Consider the following 19,717-nt stretch of genomic DNA (forward strand, 5'->3'; position numbering starts at 1 on the left):
GAGAAATAATTGACAAGCCTCACTGTATAGGTTTAAAGTGTCCAGCTTGATGGTTTGATTTACATATATTGTAAAATGACTACCACAAAAGGTTTTGTTAACATTCATCATCTCATAGGCACCATAAAAGGAAAAGGAAATTTTTTTCTTCTTGTGATGAGCATTCTTAGGATCTACTCTCTTATCAACTGTCTTGTACATCATAGAGCAGTGTTAATTACACTCACCATGTTGTGTATTACATCCCAATACTTATTTGTGTCACAACTGGAAGTTTGTATCTTTTGACCACCTTCCTCAAGTTTCCTTCCCACAACCACCCGCCTCTGATAACCACAAATCTGATCTCTTTTTTCTATGATTTTAGTAGGGGTTTGAGGAGGCTTAGATTCCACATATAAGGGAGATTATAGAGTATGTGTCTTTCTCTGCCTGACTTATTTCACTTAGCATAATGCCCTTATGGTCCATCCCTGTTGTCCAAATGGTAAGATTTCCTCGTTTTTTGGCTGAATAATATTCCAGTGTGTGTGTGTACACTTAGGTTGTTTCCATATCTTGGCTGTTATGAATATGGGGGTGCAGGTACCTTTTCGAGTTAGCATTTTCATTTCCTTCGGATATATTCCCAGAAGTGGAATTGCTGTATTATAAGATTTTTAAAAAAAATTTTTTTATTAACCTCCATACTGTTTTTCATAGTGGCTGTATCAATTTACATTCCCACTAACAGTGCCCAAGGGTTTCCTTTTCTCCAAATCATCTCCAATACTTGTCATCTCTTGTCTTTTTGATGATAGCCGTTCTAACAGATGTGAGGTGATATCTCCTCAGTGCGGTTTTGATGTGCATTTCCCTGATAATTAGTGACGATGAGCACTTTTTCATGTACCTGTTGGCCATTCAAATATCTTTTTTTGGGAAAATGTCTATTCAGGTCCCTTGCCTATTTTGTAATTGGATTTATTTATTTATTTATTTATTTGCAATTGAGCTGTGTGATTTCTTTATATATTTTGGATATTAACCCCTTATCAGATATGTAGTTTGCAAATACTGTCTCCCATTTCATAGGTCACCTTTTCATTGTGTTGATCATTTCTTTTGTTGTGTAGTACTTTTTAAATTTGATGTAGTCCCACTTATTTACTTTTGATTTTTTTTGTGTGCTTTTGGTGTCACATCCATGAAATTATTGCTTAGACCAATGTCAAGGAGCTATTTCTGTAGGTTTTGTTCTATGAATTTGATGGTTTCATGTCTTACATTTAAGTCTTGATTTCTTTTCGAGCTAATTTTGTGAGTTGTATAAGATAGGGGTCCAGTTTTATTTCCTTTGCATATAAATATTCAGTTTTCCCAACACCATTTATTGAAGAGATTACCTTTTCCTCATTGAATATTTGACTCCCTTTGGTTGGGTTTAAATCTAACAATTTACTATTGCTTTCTATTTATTTCATTTGTTCTGTCTTTTCTCTTTTTTCCCTTCTTTATCTACCTTCTTTTGGACCGAGTATTTTTTATGATTCTATTTTTTCTCTCCTATATTGGCATATTAGCTATACCTCTCTGTTTGTTTGCTTTTTGTGATTTCTCTAAGGCATTGTTTTCCAAACTGCATTCTTTGGATCAGTATTACCTGGGAGTCGTTAGAAAAGCAAATTCTTGAGCCCTATCCAAGATAATGCTGAATCTCAAGCTCTAGGGATGCGGCTCAGCTATCTGTGGTGCGTGAAGTCTCTCAGGTGGTTCTGATAAAGCTGAAATGGAGAAACGTCGTTTCAGGCTCACAGTGGACATCGTTAGCTCATCACAGTGCACTGCAGATAACGCTGTACCACCGCATGTACTTCCAGTAGCCCTGCATCTTTTTGGCTTTTGTTATTTGTCTTCATTCCAGATATACTATCAACTTCATAATGTATGGTTATTGCTTTTGTTTCAAACTTCTATCATATTTTAAAGAAATAGAACAGATACATTTATTCATAGACTCACCATTTTGGTCCTCTTAATTCTTTTGGGGTGAATTCACATTTCCCCCCTCGATTTCATTCTCCCTCCTGAAGAATTTCCTTTGATGTCTCATAGAGTGCTGGCAGCGAAGTCTCTCACCTTTTGTTTGAGAAGTTTGTATTCCATCTTCGCTTTTGAAAGTTGTTTTTATGGGATATACAATTCGCTCGATATAGAACTGTCTGGCTGCAGCAGCGTGGTGGCTGGGGCGGTGGGAGCCCCTTGGAGGTCATCTCAGCCCAGCAGTTTGAGCAGCTGCTGTGCCTCAGAGCCACGTCCCCCCTTGTGGTCCATTTTTGGGCACCATGGGCTCCACAGTGTGATCAAATGAACAATGTGATGGCAGACTTAGCCGAAGAACACCTCCAAGTTTCATTTGTGAAGTTGGAAGCTGAAGCTCTACCTGAAGTATCTGAAAAATATGAAATTAGTCTGTTCCCACCTTTCTGTTGTTCAAGAATTCTGGAAAAAACAAAATTACTGATTAGATGGTGCACACGCCCCAGGGTTTACCAAAACAGTTCAGCAACACACATCCATGGGCCCCTTCCACCCAGTGGTAATGAGACCCAAGAAGACCTCAACCTTCCCTTAAAGAAATTAACTCATGCTGTCCCCACCTGATGTTTATAAAGGGATGTTTATGATGTTTATGCTGTAGTTTCAGCAAGCAGATGGTGGAAATTTTCAAATAACACAATATTTAGTTTAGCAGTTTAGATATCTTCTCAGATGAAGTTCATCAGGGCCTCAAAACCTACTCCAATTGGCCTTCCTCACCCCAGCTCTATGTTTCTGGTGAGCTCATAGGAGGACTTGACATAGGTAAAGAGCTGGAAGCATCTCAAGAACTAGATATAAATTTGCCCTAAAACTTCCAAAGTAGAGGAAAGGCTCAAAGTAATCACAAATAAAGCTTCTGTGATGCTCTATGAAAGGAAACAAACAGGAAGCTAAATGTGGATTCAGCGAACAAATTCTGGAAATAGGAAACAGTACTGGTGTTGAAAATGAGACATTGGGTATGTTGGAGGATGAGCCTCTGCAGGACTGAAAACACTGCAGTTGGCCACCTTCCCCTCAGCCTGTCGGAGGGCTGGACATTGTTAAGGTACTGCAAGGAAATGGGGAATTGCTGCCTCTGCCGAAAGGGGAAAACTCATAAATGTTAAGCGTGGTACCCAACTAGTGCAGGAAATAATTAGAGCGGAGCAGCTCATGAGTCAGTGCCCAGGCATGGCCGAGGAGGAGGCATGCCTTCTTTCCCAGCCCCACTCTGCGCCCTGCACAAGGTTGTGCTAAATAAATGTAGGTTGTGCTTTCTTCCACCAAAAATAGAATGCAATAAACATCTTCAAATTCAGTTTTTTTTAAAAGAGAATTTGCTTGGTATAGGATAGGTGACATTTTCTTTTGTCTTTCAACACTTTGAAAATATCACTTCATTGCCTCTGACTTGCGTAGTTTGTGACAAGAAGTCCATTTTTCATCTTCTGATAATTATTTGTAATGTATCTTTTTCCCCCTTTGGTTGCTTTTATGTTTTTCTTTGTTACTGGCTTTCAGAGGTTTACTGTAAGCTGCCTTCTACGGTTTTCTTTCTGTGTGTTCTTTTTGGGGTTCATTAAATTCTTGGGTCTATGTGTTTGTTTTCATTCAGTTGGGGGGAAAAAATTGTCAATAATTTCTTGAATGTTCCCCCCCCTTTTCCCTCTGTCATCTGTCATTGTTGGGGCTACAGATACATATATTTTAGACTAGTTGATATTGTCCATAGGTCACTGAGGATTTATCTTGTTTTGTTCTTTTTGTTTTTTCAATATTTTTTCTGTGTGTGCTTCCACTTTGATAGATTCATGTGCTGTCTTCACGTTTACATATGTTTTCTCCTCCAGTGCCTGTTCTTCTGTGAATCCACAGTATATTTATCATTTTAAATATGGCATTTAATCGTTACAATTTCCATTTAGGCCTTTAAAAATCTTCTGTTTCTCTTCTTATCATGTGGATGCTTACCGTTGCACATAGGAAGCATATTTCTCGTTACTGTTTCAATGACCATGTCTGATAATTCCATCATTTCTGTCATTCTGGGCCTTTTTCTATTGACCGATCTTTCCCCCTTGTGTCAGTTTGCTAGGGCTTCCATCACAATATCCCACAGACTGAGTGGATTAAATTGAAGTTTATTTTCTCACAGTTCTAGAGGCTGGGAGTCTAAGATCAAAATGCCGGTGGGGTTGATCTCCTCTGAGACCTCCCTCCTTGGCTTACAGACCGCCTTCTTTCTGCCTCTTCACATGGAGTTTTTTTCTATGCATGTGCACCTCTCGTGTCTTTTTGTATACCCATGTTTCCTCTTCTTATAAAGACATTAGTCAGATTGGAACAGGATCCACTCTAACAGGATCGTTTTAACTTAATCACATGTATAAAGGTCCTATCTCCAAAATATAGCCACATTCTGAAGTACTAGGGGTTAGGCATTCAACATATGAATTGGGGGAGGGAGGCACAATTCAGCCCTTAACACTCCTAGTTATAATTCATGATTTCTTGCTCTATACATTCCTGGTCATTTTTGATTGAATGCTGTACATGATGAAGTTCAGATATAAAATGCCAGATTTTTATTTATTCTTTTCAATATTGTCGGATTTGTTTCTGGCATGTTTTGTTACCTGGGTTTAGTTTTGAGTTTTTTGAGGCTTGCTTTCAAGCTTTGTTAGTGTAGGTCTAGGGCAGCCTTCAATCTAAGGCTGGTTTTAGCAGCATCCACTCTACCTTTGGCAAATAAGGTGGTGCCTTTCTTAGGACACTAACCATTGCCCATGTATTATATATAGATCTTCCCATTCTGGCTTGTGGGAATGTGAACTCTTCACAGCCTTGTGTGAACTCTGGATTGTGTTTGACATACTGCTCCCTGATAGTTCTTTACCGAGATTCATGTGATGATTTCCTCTCCCATGGGCCAGTCAGTACTCAGCCCAAGACTTAAGGACACTCCTCTATGGATCTCCAGAGCTTCTTTCAGTAGATGTCTCTTCCCTTCCACATTCTCCTCCAAATTCTACCTCCTTTGGCCTCCACAAATTTTGTTCTTTGTCTCCTGAACTCAGTGAGCCCACTAATCAGTGCTGCAGCCAGTAGCTCTCCTCTGGGCAGTTGCTGTCCCAGCTTTCTCAGGGGTCACTGTTCTCTCCCGCCTCTGGTCCAGTTCCTGCAAATACAGGTTTCATATATCACTTTTTCTATGTTTCTAATGCTGGAGGGTAAGTCTAGTCCCCATCATTCAGTCATGGCTACAAGCGAAAGTTTTATTTTCATAGTTCTTTGATTTATTTTTCAAGATGAGAAGTTACAATAAAACCATTTTTCAGTATTTGTTATAAATTTTCGGTGCCCATTTAAATGAATTCGCTGTCTTTTTTTCCCCCAGCACCAATTATTTTCAGACAATGAGGCCATACTGTACTTGTCTGAGATATATGAATTGTTAGTCATATCCTAGGAAGAATTCCGGCAAACCAACAAATACGGAGGAAGATTACTGTGAAATTGTTGTCATTTTCTGGGATCTATTTAGCCTCTTTGTTAGGGACATGTATAATTTATCTACGAAAATTTTACATGGGCAAATAATAAAACCTGCTTAGCATTCGTTACGATTACTGCAGTTGCATAAATGAAAGAAAAGACGTATCCAGATGAATATGCTTTTTATTTCAACGTGGATATAAATCAGTCACTTGAAATGATCCTTTCACCTTGGTAATGGCTTTTCTTCCGCTTCCATATCATCACTGCCCATGGGAACCCATGGAATCTGTAGGGAAAGTGTGTGTGAATCAGCTGCCGGAGCACAGAGCACTCTGGCGGGGTCCAGTGGGCACCACACCCTGCGAGGCTGCTCTGGGCTCAGTTGTGTCCCCAGCGGTGGCACGTGATGACCAGGCCGAGGGCAGGCTGCTCCCTCGCTGTCTGATAACAGGCCGCCATGTGCTCACGGTTACCTTCTTTGGATCATCAATTCTAGTACGAAAACGATGAGGTAAATTAAATATCTTCCGGGTAATCATTTCCATTTGGAAATAACTGAAAAATTGGTTTTTTGTAGGCCAGGTAGCAAGCAATGAACATCGTTAATACCTTGCTCATGCTCAGAAAATGTACCCGTTGGCATGTTCTGCCAGATTTTCCACCTGATTTTCCATTTTCTCCCTCTTCCTTCCCAGGAAAACAGTTGGTGTTTTTTGCTGTGGCCCCCGGTCCATTTCTACGACTCTTCGTAAATTGAGTAACCAAAACAACTCGTACGGGACAAGATTCGAATACAATAAAGAGTCTTTCAGCTGAAAGCCTTTGCGATAAACCAGGACTCTAAAGAAGGAATGGGTGCAGTTTCTAACACTTTGAAATGGAAAGTTATGTCATGCCAAAGAGTAGCAAGGCTTTCTTATTTATGATTATTTAAAATGGAAATGCAGAGAATGAGACAAGACAACAGGTCACAGCACGTGTTTAATCTGGAAACCAAAGAGGCCCTGAAGAATATCTGATGGGGTGATTCACTTTTCAATGCTAGAATTAAAACTATTAGATATGCACTGTTGCTTTTTCTGGCAGATTCGAGAACTCCCTGGTGAGGATCTACACTGGCTCACTGTGAGGCCGATAGCCATGGTCCTCTTTAAATTGTTTTTGGTTGAACGAATGCAAGATTGAACAAAATTAAAAATTCATTGAAACGCAGAATACATTTTCTACATAAGAATAACTGAGTAGCTTGGACTTAGAAAAGCTCCAGGCAAATATATTAGATGTTTGAAGATACAGCACAAGACTCTCTATTGATACGGGTACCTTTGTGTCAGTATCTAGTCTTCCTCACTGCTGATGCTAATACCTCTACTTAATACCTTTACAGATGTTGATATAGTATCTATTTTTATATATTTCTTTCTTCCCCTCCCCCCATTCGCTCTAGGGAAATTTTTGGTCCCTTGGCATGCATTAGGCACAATTATTTAATCAGTTGTGTTTACCCTCAATTTATATATATATATTTAAATATGTTTTTATTGATTTCAGAGAGAGGATGGGAGAGGGAGAGAGAAACATCGATGAGAAACATTGACCAGCTGCCTCCTGCACGCCCCCTACTGGGGATTGAGCCCACAACCCAGGTTGTGCCCTGACCCAGAATTGAATCGGCAACCTCCTGGTGCATGGGTTGATACCGGCTGGGCTACCCTCAGTTTATTTAATCAATTCTTGTTGCATAGTAATGAGGAAATATTATTATTACTATAAATTATATAGACTAATACTTTTTTTCCCTTTTTGGCATGGCGATCTCTATTCCTTTTATTTACTTTCCCCCCCAGCATAGCTTGTCTTAGTTTTTAGCCTCCTAAGGTACTTTGTTTAATTTGCACTTTGAGACTAAAGGGCATCGTGTCTGTCACTGGGCACTGAGACAGATACAAGATCTTTTTGTCACCCATTGGTTATGTTGGAGACAGCGAAAGTGTAGTCACATCCCTAACAGGAAATCTGTAATTTACTTCCTATGCAAGATGAAATACTTCATTAGCTATTAAATTTAAGTTCAGAATCAAGCATATTATTGCTGTACCACCTGGTATTCTGGGTCTCAATAGGGAATTACTGAGTTTAAAGTCACTGTTGGGATTACTCTGTGTGATCCTATCAGTTCATGTTCCCTGGCCATTGTATTCTTGGCTCACAGGAAAAATTCACTTTACTACCTTAAGAATTAAGGCATTTTTACAGTTTAGTGATTTTGTTTTGTAGACATTTATTCGTTGCTATCAAATACAGCACATTGCCGAAATTAGAAGCATAGCTTGTCTTGCCTTTGTTAAATGTTTGCATGATACAATGTAAATTGATCGATGCTACTGTCATTTTTCCCCTCTCTGATTCACCAATAACTATCGAGCATGTTAAACTATCCAGCACTGAATGTCCATAAACGTATTACCTACAGATATTTCTTTCTCTCTTTGGAATTCTTTCTTCTCCCTTCTGTGGAAGGTAAGAAAAAGACATGGGAAATGTGCAATGTTCCTGCAGATTTAGCTCTGAAGACATATTTAATAAAGAGTACATCTTGGCAACACTTTCTAAGTTAAAGATAATTTTCATGAAAACACGTAACAGCAAGAAATAGTAAAAAGAAATTTACTACAGGCTTGACATGCAATACTGAGTCTTTACTGATAATTTATTTGATTATATTAATACACCTAATTTCAGTAAAGCAGGTGGAAGATTTTTCAAAAGAAGAGTGATCTTTCTGAGTAAGTATGTCTGCTATTCTAGATGAGCCTTTTTGCCTATTTTAAATTCCAGTTGATGTCCAGACGTTGTGTCAACATAGGTAATTTTTGCTTCCGTAGAAAGGAGTGGAAACCAGGGCTTCATCGTGCCTGTAGAAGAGAGCTATGCTTTGTTTTGAGGGATTCTCTCTAGCTAATTCTTATCACATAGGTCTTAAAAGAGAAATTTTAGTGGCAATAAATGTTAAAATTGAAATGGTATCCTTAAAATCTCTATAAATTTACTTTACCGTCACAACAAATTCAGCAGTTAGAATTTCTTCACCAGAGAATGCAAGCTGCAGAAACACCAGCATGAGCAGCAGCCGTAGGGATTTGTGCTCTGGGGCTCGCAATGTCCCTGGCTAATGGTGTGACTACGGCAAACTGCTCCTCACTCTGGGATTTCTCATTTGGACTAGATCAGTAGTCAATTAATCTGATTTAGGGAATGTATCTTTTGGAAGACATGATTTAAAAAGAATATTATGATACACATATAAAATATACAGACAATCTTAGGGGCCCACAATCTCCAAAAGCCAGGACTCCGGTTTAAGAACCTCTGAACAAAATTTTCATCATTATAGGTATTTTTAAAACTCTACCTTTCTTTCCTTTGATTTTTTTGGACGAAACTATCAGTTTTTGTAGATTATACTAAGAAATTAACTCTGCAGACAAAGGAAATGAAATTCTCAAAGAATCCAGTAGAATCTTCCATCAGTTTTTAATCTTCTCCGGTCTCCTGCTTTATGCAAGGTAAGGCTGTGATTTTACATATCAGTAACCATTTTGAAAAGGTAAATTCACACCCACACACCCACACACATAAATTTGGGCCTTCATTTATTTTATTTTATTTTAATTTTGGGTTAAAAATGATATATTTTTTATATTATGACTTTAAATGCCAGTTGGTTGATTGTGATAGTACAGGCTCTTTCTTAAAACAAAGAAATAAAAGCATAGTGTGAATTGGTTTACTCCACATATCCATGTTATTTACCCCTCCCCCATCACTGTTTACTTGAAGCATTCACAACAGGTAATTGATTTAAATTATGAGGCATTGTTAAAGAGGCTTGCTAGACAAAATGGGCCAGCCATTGCCATCAGTAGATAATGCTGGTGCTAAAGGATGCTCATTACATTAAAAAGAAAAAAATTTAGGTAAAAACATTTTTTTCCTTAAGGATGGTTAACTCAGCTGAACAGTGATTTTTCTAGACAAGCCAATAAGACACATTTTCAATTGCTACTTGTGACAAGCACTTCCCTTTCCTTATGCTATCTAGAGTGCTTTCATATCCAGGTATATTATAGAAAGATAAAATGCTAAAGTTAAGAATACTGTTATTTTGCAGTTGAGGAAACTAAGGCCCAGATGGTAACTTGCTTCCAGTCATCCACTGTCACAGAGTCGAAACTGGAGCTCAGCTTTTCTAATCTCTGCTACTGAAGGGCTCTTTCCCCTCCCCACGACCTATACATCTAAGACACATCTAGCGCTGTTAGTTGGAATTTCCCTGAAAACTCTAGTGCTAGGTGGAAAGTAAGGTGGTGAGTGTTAATTCCAGATTCATAGCAGAAAATCACACTCCTCTTCTCTGTATGTCTTCCGATTCTCAATTTGTTAGTCATATATTTATTTTGCCTGCTAAAATCTATTTTTTTACATCAGTTTTAAAACATGACAATTGTGTTGCTTTTGTTCTCTAAAACTCTGTGTTGGAAATTTGTAATAGTATATAGCTTCTAGGAAATGCTAATATTGTCATTTTAAATTTAGGTTCATAGACAAAAGTCATAACTTCACCAGCTTTCTAACCACCAGGGAGCTGTTGTTATGAAAACAGATGACTGTTGTTCTCATGACCATAACGTGCTTCTTCTTCAGGAGAAAAGAGTCATTTTTTTGTAGACCAGTGAGACAGGAAATAAATGATACCAAGCATAATGAGATCTGCATTTATTTGAACCACTACAGACAATGAGAACTCACTGTTTCCTTCTGTCTAAATCTCCCCTCCATTACCCCAGCTTCTTTATTCCATTCTGTAGTTTTCTCAGAGGACAGAGTTGCAACGCTAGCTAGATGAAGTTTTCCAAAGGAAAGAAGCAGGTGACTTCTGATACTTAGCAAAGAAGGGCCCATTAAGAGAGAGAGAAAAAAGGCCACATGAATGATTCGAAATCAGCAGAGTTAAGGTAATGTTGCTTTAGAAGAGAAACCAGTAATTTTTTAACATTAATATACAGATTTTTATTTTCCCATATACAAAATTTTAATTTTTGTTTATAGAGTCTAAAAATAGATTTCTAATTTTATCTTACACCGTAGCAAAATCACTAGTAATCTTGATGCAGAGAGTTAAACTATAATTTTAAAAAATATTTTTATTGACTTCAGAGAGAGGAAGGGAGAGGGAGAGAGAGAGAAACATCAATGATGAGAGTCATTGATTGGCTGCCTCCAGCACGCCCCCTACTGGAGATGGAGCCCGCAACCCGGGCATGTGCCCTGACTGGGAATCAAACTGTGATCTCCGGGATCCTAGGTCAATGTTCAACCACTGAGCCGTGCCAGCTGGGCTAACCTACAATTTAAGAATTGGCAAAGGCAAGAAATGCCTCATAGGAGCAAAACTAGGAGAAAAAAAGGGAATCAAAGAAAGAAAAATTATTTAATACCTCAGGACATGATAATGCTTTTTTATTTTTTATAACTAAATAGATGCTCAAATGTGTAGCACAACTGGCTATTGCTGTGGTTTGGGGAAATGTAAAACAATGTGGTGCTTGGTTTGTCTTTAGTGAGCATTCACAGTTTCTTTGCCACTAGAATTATAGCAGAAGCTTTGATGGAAATGACAATCTTCTTTGAGAATTAGAGCTTTGATGAGGTGCCGGCTGACCTAGAGACAACCCGACCTTTCGATGAGAACCAGCGCCGCATAAACGCTCTAGTACACGTGGCAATAAAGCAGGGAGGCTGCCGTGCACTGCTTCAGCTGCGCACACCACACGCTGACGTCCTGGCACTGCAAGGTCGTATTTTCCAGCTCTTATCCTGCTCAGGGAAGGAAACCTCCTTAACCATGCAGATACTGAGAAACGGATATGCTCTCCACTGTATCATAACAGGGTATCTGTTCCCCTGTATCAGCACATTCATTGGAGCCTAGTTATCAATTTAGGATGACTGTATATTTTATGTTAGTGGTGAGAAATCTCCGCAATGCATCAAATGGGAGCCTTGCTTGCCTGCTAAAAAATATATGGCAGCCAACACATGGGCTAGGGAGACAGCAGTTAAATCTTCCAGGTTTTCGTCTCCAGCTGAGCCCTGAAGGAATGTAAAATACCTTTCCGCCCATATATCCGAATGTGACTTGGGTTGCACTCCCTCCTCTGTGATTAGATGTGCTGCATGGTTTATCCTGCAGACTCCCGGGGACTCTGGGCTCAGGAAAATACCAGCTCTTGAGTCAGGGTGCCCACCAGATGTAGCTACATGTTTATTTAAAGGTGACCAGTATCTGCTTACCAAATGGCCATTGTGGGAAACCATCTTTATTTTCTTCTCTGTTCCATAAAATTTTATTAAAATTCAGAGTTGGGAAAAGCAGAAATCACTTTGAAATGTGGGAGTCATTGGCAGTTATGCCAGTGTCGTCATTTCATCCAGCTGCCTCCAGGGTGTGGAGTGACCTGGATCCTGTGTTAGAAATCAGGAGACTTGCAGCCTTTACCCCTGCAAAGCATTAGACCATGTCCGTCATGTACATAAAAAGGGGAATGCCATCGGCCTCTGCCTAACGGGGGAGGTGGTGGGGCAAGAATGTGGGGGAGAGGAGGAAGTGAGTGATGAAAGAAACATTTGCTGGGTAAATCTTAAGTAGTTGTTTTGAAAACACAGTAAAAATAAAACAGTTCTGAAAAAGCAAAAACATAGGCCTTTATGAGTCACAGTCCATTGTAACTGAAAGAGTATTTAATTGTTTTCCAGGCAAACAGAGAAGTACCAACAAACAAATCAACACCATTAACTTCTGAGACTCTGAAAAACAAAGTTGCCTGTTCTGTCCAGTATAACTGCCTTCTGAATTATTCTTAAACTGATTCTGGTGAGGCCCAGTGTGGCTAGAGACAGCTGTATTGATCTATGGGAATTGAGCTAGGAATTGCTGGAAGGCAATATAACTAACCCTGCTTATTTAAAGTTTGATGGAGTAAAAAGCAGCTGTTTTTGAGACATCCTACTGAGTTAAGACAAAGGCCTATATTGCAGAACTAGAAATAATTCTAGAAAAGACAAAAGCACTTCATCGAAGCAATTTTTTTTCTCGAGATGGAAAAAAAATAAATTTTTCTTACTCTTGCCAAAGATACTTTACATTATGGATTTTCATCCAAGGTCACATTATTTTGGAGATATTGATATTTAAGTTATGTGTGTGTTTGTAGGAGAACAAGACAGACACACACACACAGAGAAAGTGTGTTTATGGTGGATTGGAATAAATATTGCCTGAATGAAAAAGACATTCTGCAGAAATGTGGAATGACACTTTCCAACGTTCATAATAAGCATTCAACTGTGGCAGGTCTGCAATCGGAAGAAGTGTGGTCCTTTATCAAAATGCGGGACCCTCAGCCAGCCAGGTGTGGCATTTGCTGCTTGTCTGGCTACATGGAATTGTGAGTGTATACAGTGCTGGGGAGGAGGCACTAACTCAGATTCAATATGCGTAAGGAATTAGAAAAATACATTTATTTTTATATGTAATTTTATTGTAAAGTCATAGTATGTTTGCAGAAAACCTTCATTATTTTTTGAACACGGCATAGTCTTTAAAAGCTAAACAAAGTTTGGACAAATATGTTTAAAATTTATTTTACTGTAAACTAATTGTGTGCCTTTGGTAGTAATCAAGAATTTTCTCCAGAGTTTTGGGAATGAATTAGTGTTGTTTTTATCCCTAATGAAAGACCAAATGATCACACTAGTCTTTCATGTGAAGATATTAAACAAGTAATATTTTTTAAAACTTTGAAAATACGTTGGTTACTGGTCTAATTCCAAGCATGTCAACGCTCTTGTAGCTCTCATTTCAACAGGATTTATGGTTGGGAATTATAGAATTTTAATCTCTAAATTTAATACACTGAGTTTGGGATTTTGGTTTTATTTTTGGTGTACTTTTTGGTATTATTCTCACAATTCATAATTGTCCATTACAACATTGAAATATTTATACAATTTTAAGATGCCAAAATATACATATTTTATGCAGAGAAAATTAATAAAATGCAGTATGTTCATTATGAAGCCTAAATGTTGAGTTCTTCCATTTGATCACTGAAGGTTTCAATTTTTACCTAAACATTGAATATATTGTAAATATTTACATGCATAAAGGAACTCCTGCTTAAAGGACTTTTTTTCCCTCAATATATCACCATCTCCCTTTTTTTTAAATCTGTGAATTACACAAAAGAAAGAATAATAGTAGAGTAACTCAGGCCTCTGACACTTACATAGGTGGGACAGGAGCAGTTTGCCACATGTTCTGTCTCCGAGACCCGAGTTTCAGTACCATCCGAAAACCAGCTGTGTGCTTTTCTCATCAGAAAAATGAAGACCAGAATTTTCTCTAAAATCATTCCATTTTGTGTTTTTGTGTTGGCTGTGAACCTGTAACTTGATAGTGGGCAGGATGAATAAAAATGATTCAGTATACATGACTGTGGTCGCTCTTAGGTCCTAAGATATACCTAGTAAGGTATACAAAATCGAAAAGCCCTTTGCATCTGCAGGATGAAAAGGTATTTGCTTCAGAGTAAAAGAGCGTCATTGTGTTTCTAAATCTATGTTTTTTATATTAAATTATTACTTATTGTTTTCCTTTAATCTAAAAATCATTCGTGGGTCAAATCAGATGCCACAGTGCTCTAATTTACAGAGCTTTTAGCAGTGGTGACTTGTTTATAGGGTTTAAGCAGGTAACTTCACTATGTGGTTCTGCATTGTCCTCGGTCAACTCCTACCACACTGCAGTCCCTCACATGATTTATTTTCAAAGAATTTTCTTTCCTGAGGTTCTGAGATGGTGTCTTGCCTCTGTATTTTGCAAAGCTGTCATGCATTCTTTAATGAACATTTCAATAGGTCAAGTTCAAGTGCATCTGAAAAAAAATATTAGCAGTTATGCGCTTGCATTTATTTCCTATGTGCATTACTTGCTTTGTGTCACAGTGGGGTCACCAGTGCACGTTTTAATAGCATTACTGTTGTAAAAATACTCATCCACAGCAGCCAGTGAGGGAACAACACGAAAGATAATTGGGGGAAAATGTTTTGGAGGGGTGCACAAATCAAGGACAGTATATCAATCTGAAGATTAAAAGTCCCTCTGAAATGCCTTCCCTTATTCATATTGATTACCTTGCTGTCAGGAATGTGTTTGTCACAGCTCAAAAATATGAAAATGTGTGACAGAAGTTTCTCATCAGACTTGATTAGGCAATGAAGTCTGCAAGAAAACTTTTTAAGGAGCTGTGTTGCAGAGGCCCTCTTTGCAGCTTGCTGATAAATCAACCAAGAGATGTAAACAAACATCCAAAACTTGGTTTTGCATTTCAAATATAGACCCAAGGTACTGTGTGACAAATACTTTTTGACTTAGAGTGACTGTTAATTGTGACAGATTTTTCAAAGTCACCTTACATCCATTTTCACAAGGTGATTTCTGAAATTAAATTTCAGATTCATTTTGACAAATGATTTTGTTGGGAGGTTTGGATTAGTAAACATTCAGATTTCAAGTTTTAAAAATAGCTGTCTTTTTGTCTTGAGTTTCTTTTATGGTAGTGGTAAGTGGTTAATTATTTAACTCTCTAATGGGATACTTGGGGGAAAAAACACACACACAATACTTTGGTCTTCCAAAGCAGATGGAAACAATATGTCTAGTAATGTGAAACAACTGTGTAGGCCCCTTTTGAGCAGTTACTCCTAACTGGAAGGGTGCTCCAAATTGGATCAGCAGGCAGTGGGGAACCACAGCCATTCTCCTAAGGCACTATGATTGGTAAACAGCTTTAACCTGGAACCTTTGTCAGGACTCTCAGGCATGATTTTTATGTGTGTTTTTTCCTGTTGTTTTCTAGCCCAGCTTAGACTTGAGAATCCCTAGGTCCTATGCCACACTTTGCATAGCATTATTTGTTTGGGTCTTTGGATTAACCTAGGCTCTGCTTCTGCTTGTTTCCCATTCAGAGCCCCCTCCTCTGAATTAACCTATCTTTGGTTCTGAGTTTTTCTTTGTCTCATGGCTTAGGGGAGTCACAGGCACTGGCCTTGCCCAGCCACAGGTCACTTTAGCTGTCCATCACACACATTGCATGTGTATGGTCATGGTCACTGTAGCTGTCCACATGCATGTACTACAGAACCAGGTGTCTGTAGGCTTATAGGTAGACTTTATTAACATAAGAAGTGATGCTCCATAACAGTTGAGTCAGTCACTCTCTCTCTCTGGTAGTTTTGTTTTATAAAGATCGAACACACACTGAATTAGTAAATACTGAGCCATTGCTCCCATTAGGTTCTTGTGGGCCTCTGATCACCTGTTATCAAAGCTCGTCTAACACACACGTTCTCCATGAGGCAAATCACAGCCTTCTTACACTTGGGGGCCATTTTAAACAGTGAAATCACCAACAAAAGGCACAAAAATGCAAAAAATATGGCTATATATATATATAGACCATGGAAAGGATACTTGATTACAGTATGAGAATTGAAACAAGAAGGCAGAGTGCCCTTGTTTGACATCAGCTGGGACCCTGGGCCTTAAGCGATGCAAACTTTTCGTTGCTCTGTGCGTGTCTGCAAATGACTGAAAGTTCAGTGAGTATTGACTCAGGGGTTACAAAAATAATTAGTATGTAGGTGACTTGCAAATAAGGAATCTGAATAACAAGGCTTGACTGTATTTTTCCTGGGTATGGCGACTGGAAAGGAAGATTCGGTGCCTTTCTTGTAGTTCTAGCCTTTATTACGCATTTACTACTGGTTTCAAACTAGCTTGGAGTAGGTTTCCTGCAGGGGAGAGACATGCTCCTCCACCTTGGTCTGCTTCTCTTCTCATCTCTTTCCTTCTTCCACCTCAAGAATACTTTGATTAGAGAGAGTATAATACTTTTATTGGCCTACATTTAGTAGTAGGTATGGGTTATTGTGTGTAAAAGATTGTGCATACAGTTGTGTTCAGAGGAAAAGTCGCTACACCAGGCCTGAGACCACTGTTCTTAGAAAGGGCTGCTTGCGAGGTTGGCCATTAGCTGGCATCTGGGAGCTTAGATTTCAGGAGGGTTCCCACCACCCTAACTGGTAAGAGTGGCTCAGCGTGGCTACACTTGTGCAAACAAGAAGTTTTATACTGAATACTGCTCTTCTGGGAGTCTGGAATTTTGACAAGTGCTAGTCATAAGGTGCCTATGTGATCAACCCCCAATAAAAAACCTTCGACACTGAGTCTCTGATGAGCTTCTCTTATAGACCACATTTCACAAAGACTGTCAGATCCTCTTGCTGGAGGAATTATGTGTATCTTGTATGGCTGCTGGAAGAAGACTCTTGGAAGCTGGGGCCTGGTTCCCTCTGGACTTCACCCCACACACCTCTTCCCTTTGCCGATTTTGCTTTGTTTTTTTTCCCCTGTAATAAATCTTAGCTCTAGGTACAACTATGCTTTGTTTTATGACTCCTAGAGAACCAACAAGCCCAGGTCATATTGGGCACCCCAGGTACCTCCTACATGCCTTAGTTCCTTGTTTTCTCCCTGCTTTTCTGCCCGGGGGGGGCAGAGGGCGCGGGTGCAGGACCTTATCCCATACTCCCTTCCTTGTTTTCATTCCATGTTTGTGTCTAAACCCTTGAAGCAGGTTCCTGTCTTCTTTGCTGTGTCTCTTTTCTCTCTCAGCCTTTTTTCTCCATCTGACAGATGGCAGATAAGTACCCCAGATTGGAATCACCCTTTACTAACAGTTAATGGTTGATTAGGTGCACAGTTGGGACTACTGCTTGAATGGCATGCACTAACCTAGTCCTACCAAAGAACCCCAAGTAGGGGTGAGACACTGGCCCAGGTTCTGATACCATTCTGTCCCCTCTTTGCATATTGTTTGTTGCATGTTCCTCTCATCCCATACCTGGCACACAGTAAAGTGTACCTGACACAAAACAGGTTGGCGGGGCAGGATGCAAACACGCTTTGATCTCTTTTGTTAAACATCATTAAAAAACACACCCAAACTCCTAATACTCATCTGTTTCTTTTTCCTGCTCATTCTCAACTTGTCTGATTTCACTTTTCCTTAAGCGGACTGTGGTATACGTCGTCTGTTTTGGTAGGATTAGCTAAGATATTCCTTTTTCTTTTTGTTCTCTTTCCTGCATTCTCTAGCTCATCTCATCGCATCTCAATTCCAACTGTAATCTGCAGAACAGTTTATATTCTCAGGAAAAGCAATCTTTATTCCACCAGCAAGTCTTTATGACACTTTTAAAAACTAACGGTGACTAGTTTTCCCACCAATGTTTGACTTATTTCAGTACAGAATAATCACTGTACCTGAAACAGCAGTTTTAGAGTCAATATATGACAGGGTGGTGCTGACTGATTGATTATTGGGTATCATATTTTTAGTATTATACTTTATCAAGAACCTTTAGGTTTCTGTCAGGATGAGGCTGATGATTTGCTTTGACTTCACAGACTGGTGTCTTTCTGGACCTACAGAATCCCAGAACTGACCATGTAATGTAATGGTGACAATTCCTTTTGAAACAAACTCCCTAAATTTTAGAGTCATGCAGCTTAAGTGAAAATCCTGCCTCCAGACTGGCTGGTGCCGCTCCGTGGTTGAATGTTGACCCGTGAACCAAGAGGTCACCAGTTTGATTCCTGGTCAGGGCACATGCCTGGGTTTCGGGCTCTGTCCCCAGTAGGGGTCGTGCAGGAGGCAGCTGATGGATGTTTCACTCTCACATCTGTGCTACTCTCTCTTTCTCTCTCCCTCTCCCTTCCTCTCTCACTAAAATCAATAAAAACATATTTAAAAAAGTAAATCCTGCCTCCATTAATGTGAGCTCTGTTATCTTGGACAATTTTTAAAAAATTTCCTCAGCTTTAGTTTTCTTTTTTTTCTTATTTTTTAACCCTCACCTGAGGATATTTTTTCCATTGCTTTTCAGAGAGAGTGGAAGGGGGAGAGAGAGAGAGAGAAAGATGAATGTGAGAGAGACACATCGATTGGTTGCCTCCCGAACACATCCCACCCGAGGCTGGGGATTGAGCCTGCAACTGAGGCACGTGCCTGTGGCCGGAATCGAACCTGGGACCCGTCAGTCCAAAGGCCGATGCTCTAACCACAGAGCAAAACCGGCTAGGGCAGCTTTAGTTTTCGTATCTATAGAGCGAGGGTTGTATGGGTTAATAAATGTAAAGTATTTAGGGACACAAAGTAAGTGCTCAATGCTATTAATAACAGTGACAATTTTAATAACCACAGAAAGACAAGTACCAAAGTCTGGAAGCGGTACAGTATGTATAGCAACAGGTATGAATTAAAAGTCCTGGTCCTTTTGAGCAGGTCTCTGTTCTTCCGGTTTCTCCCTTATTAAAATTAAGATAAAAATGCACTTTCAGATTTTAGATGAGAAGTAGCAATTATATAATAATAGTGCTTTGAATTATGTCTAACATGAATAGGTAAAAAGGTAACTATTATGATTATCGTGGAAGAAATTAGGCCACCCTGAAGAAATCAGGTAGCAGACTATGAATAATTTGTTACTTTTTCTGTATTATGATCTTATTTATGAAAGTGTGTATTAAAATACTGCTCTGAGGTCATTATATTTCCAGTACCGTTATAGTTAGATGTTAACCATCTGCATCTAAGAGCACAGTTGCTAGAGTCGCTAGCAGATACGACACGTCTTTGTGCTTTCAACTCCTGCTAAGAATTTTTTCTGTGAGAATTTCTCTCTTCCCAGGGTCACTATTTTCACCAGTTTTAGCTCTCCGTTTTCTTTTATTAGGAATGTTACCTAGTTTAAAGCAAGCCAACCTAGAGTGTATGTCCTGTAAAAAGTACTTGTTCCTTAAGTTAATAAAACAAAAGTGAACCATTACTCTCCAGCTCTAAGAGAAGTCTTTCCTACTAAGGAAAGTTGGCCTAGGATATTCATCAGTTTCAAGCTCAGTATCCCCTTATTAAAGGTGGATTAATAGCTACCTTTTGTTTATGAACTGGGAGCCTATTGACAAGATGAA

General features: G+C 39.1%; 1 protein-coding gene and 1 pseudogene across 4 annotated transcripts in view; both read left to right on the forward strand.

The window, feature by feature from the left end:
* The window catches only part of NOX4 (NADPH oxidase 4), a 128,282-nt gene extending 120,244 nt beyond the window's left edge, over window positions 1-8,038 (forward strand). For all 4 annotated transcript variants that reach the window (XM_016206811.2, XM_016206812.2, XM_016206810.2 and 1 more), the window contains exon 18: window positions 6,258-8,038. In XM_016206811.2, the coding sequence (XP_016062297.1) occupies window positions 6,258-6,378 (121 nt within the window). In that variant the 3' untranslated portion in view covers window positions 6,379-8,038. The remainder of the gene's footprint in view (window positions 1-6,257) is intronic.
* LOC107532449 (glutaredoxin-3 pseudogene) lies at window positions 1,769-3,156 on the forward strand (annotated as a pseudogene).
* Window positions 8,039-19,717: the final 11,679 nt, after the last annotated feature.

Source organism: Miniopterus natalensis, chromosome 11 (assembly GCF_054644295.1).
Source record: "Miniopterus natalensis isolate mMinNat1 chromosome 11, mMinNat1.hap1, whole genome shotgun sequence".
Classification (NCBI taxonomy): Eukaryota; Metazoa; Chordata; class Mammalia; order Chiroptera; family Miniopteridae; genus Miniopterus; species Miniopterus natalensis.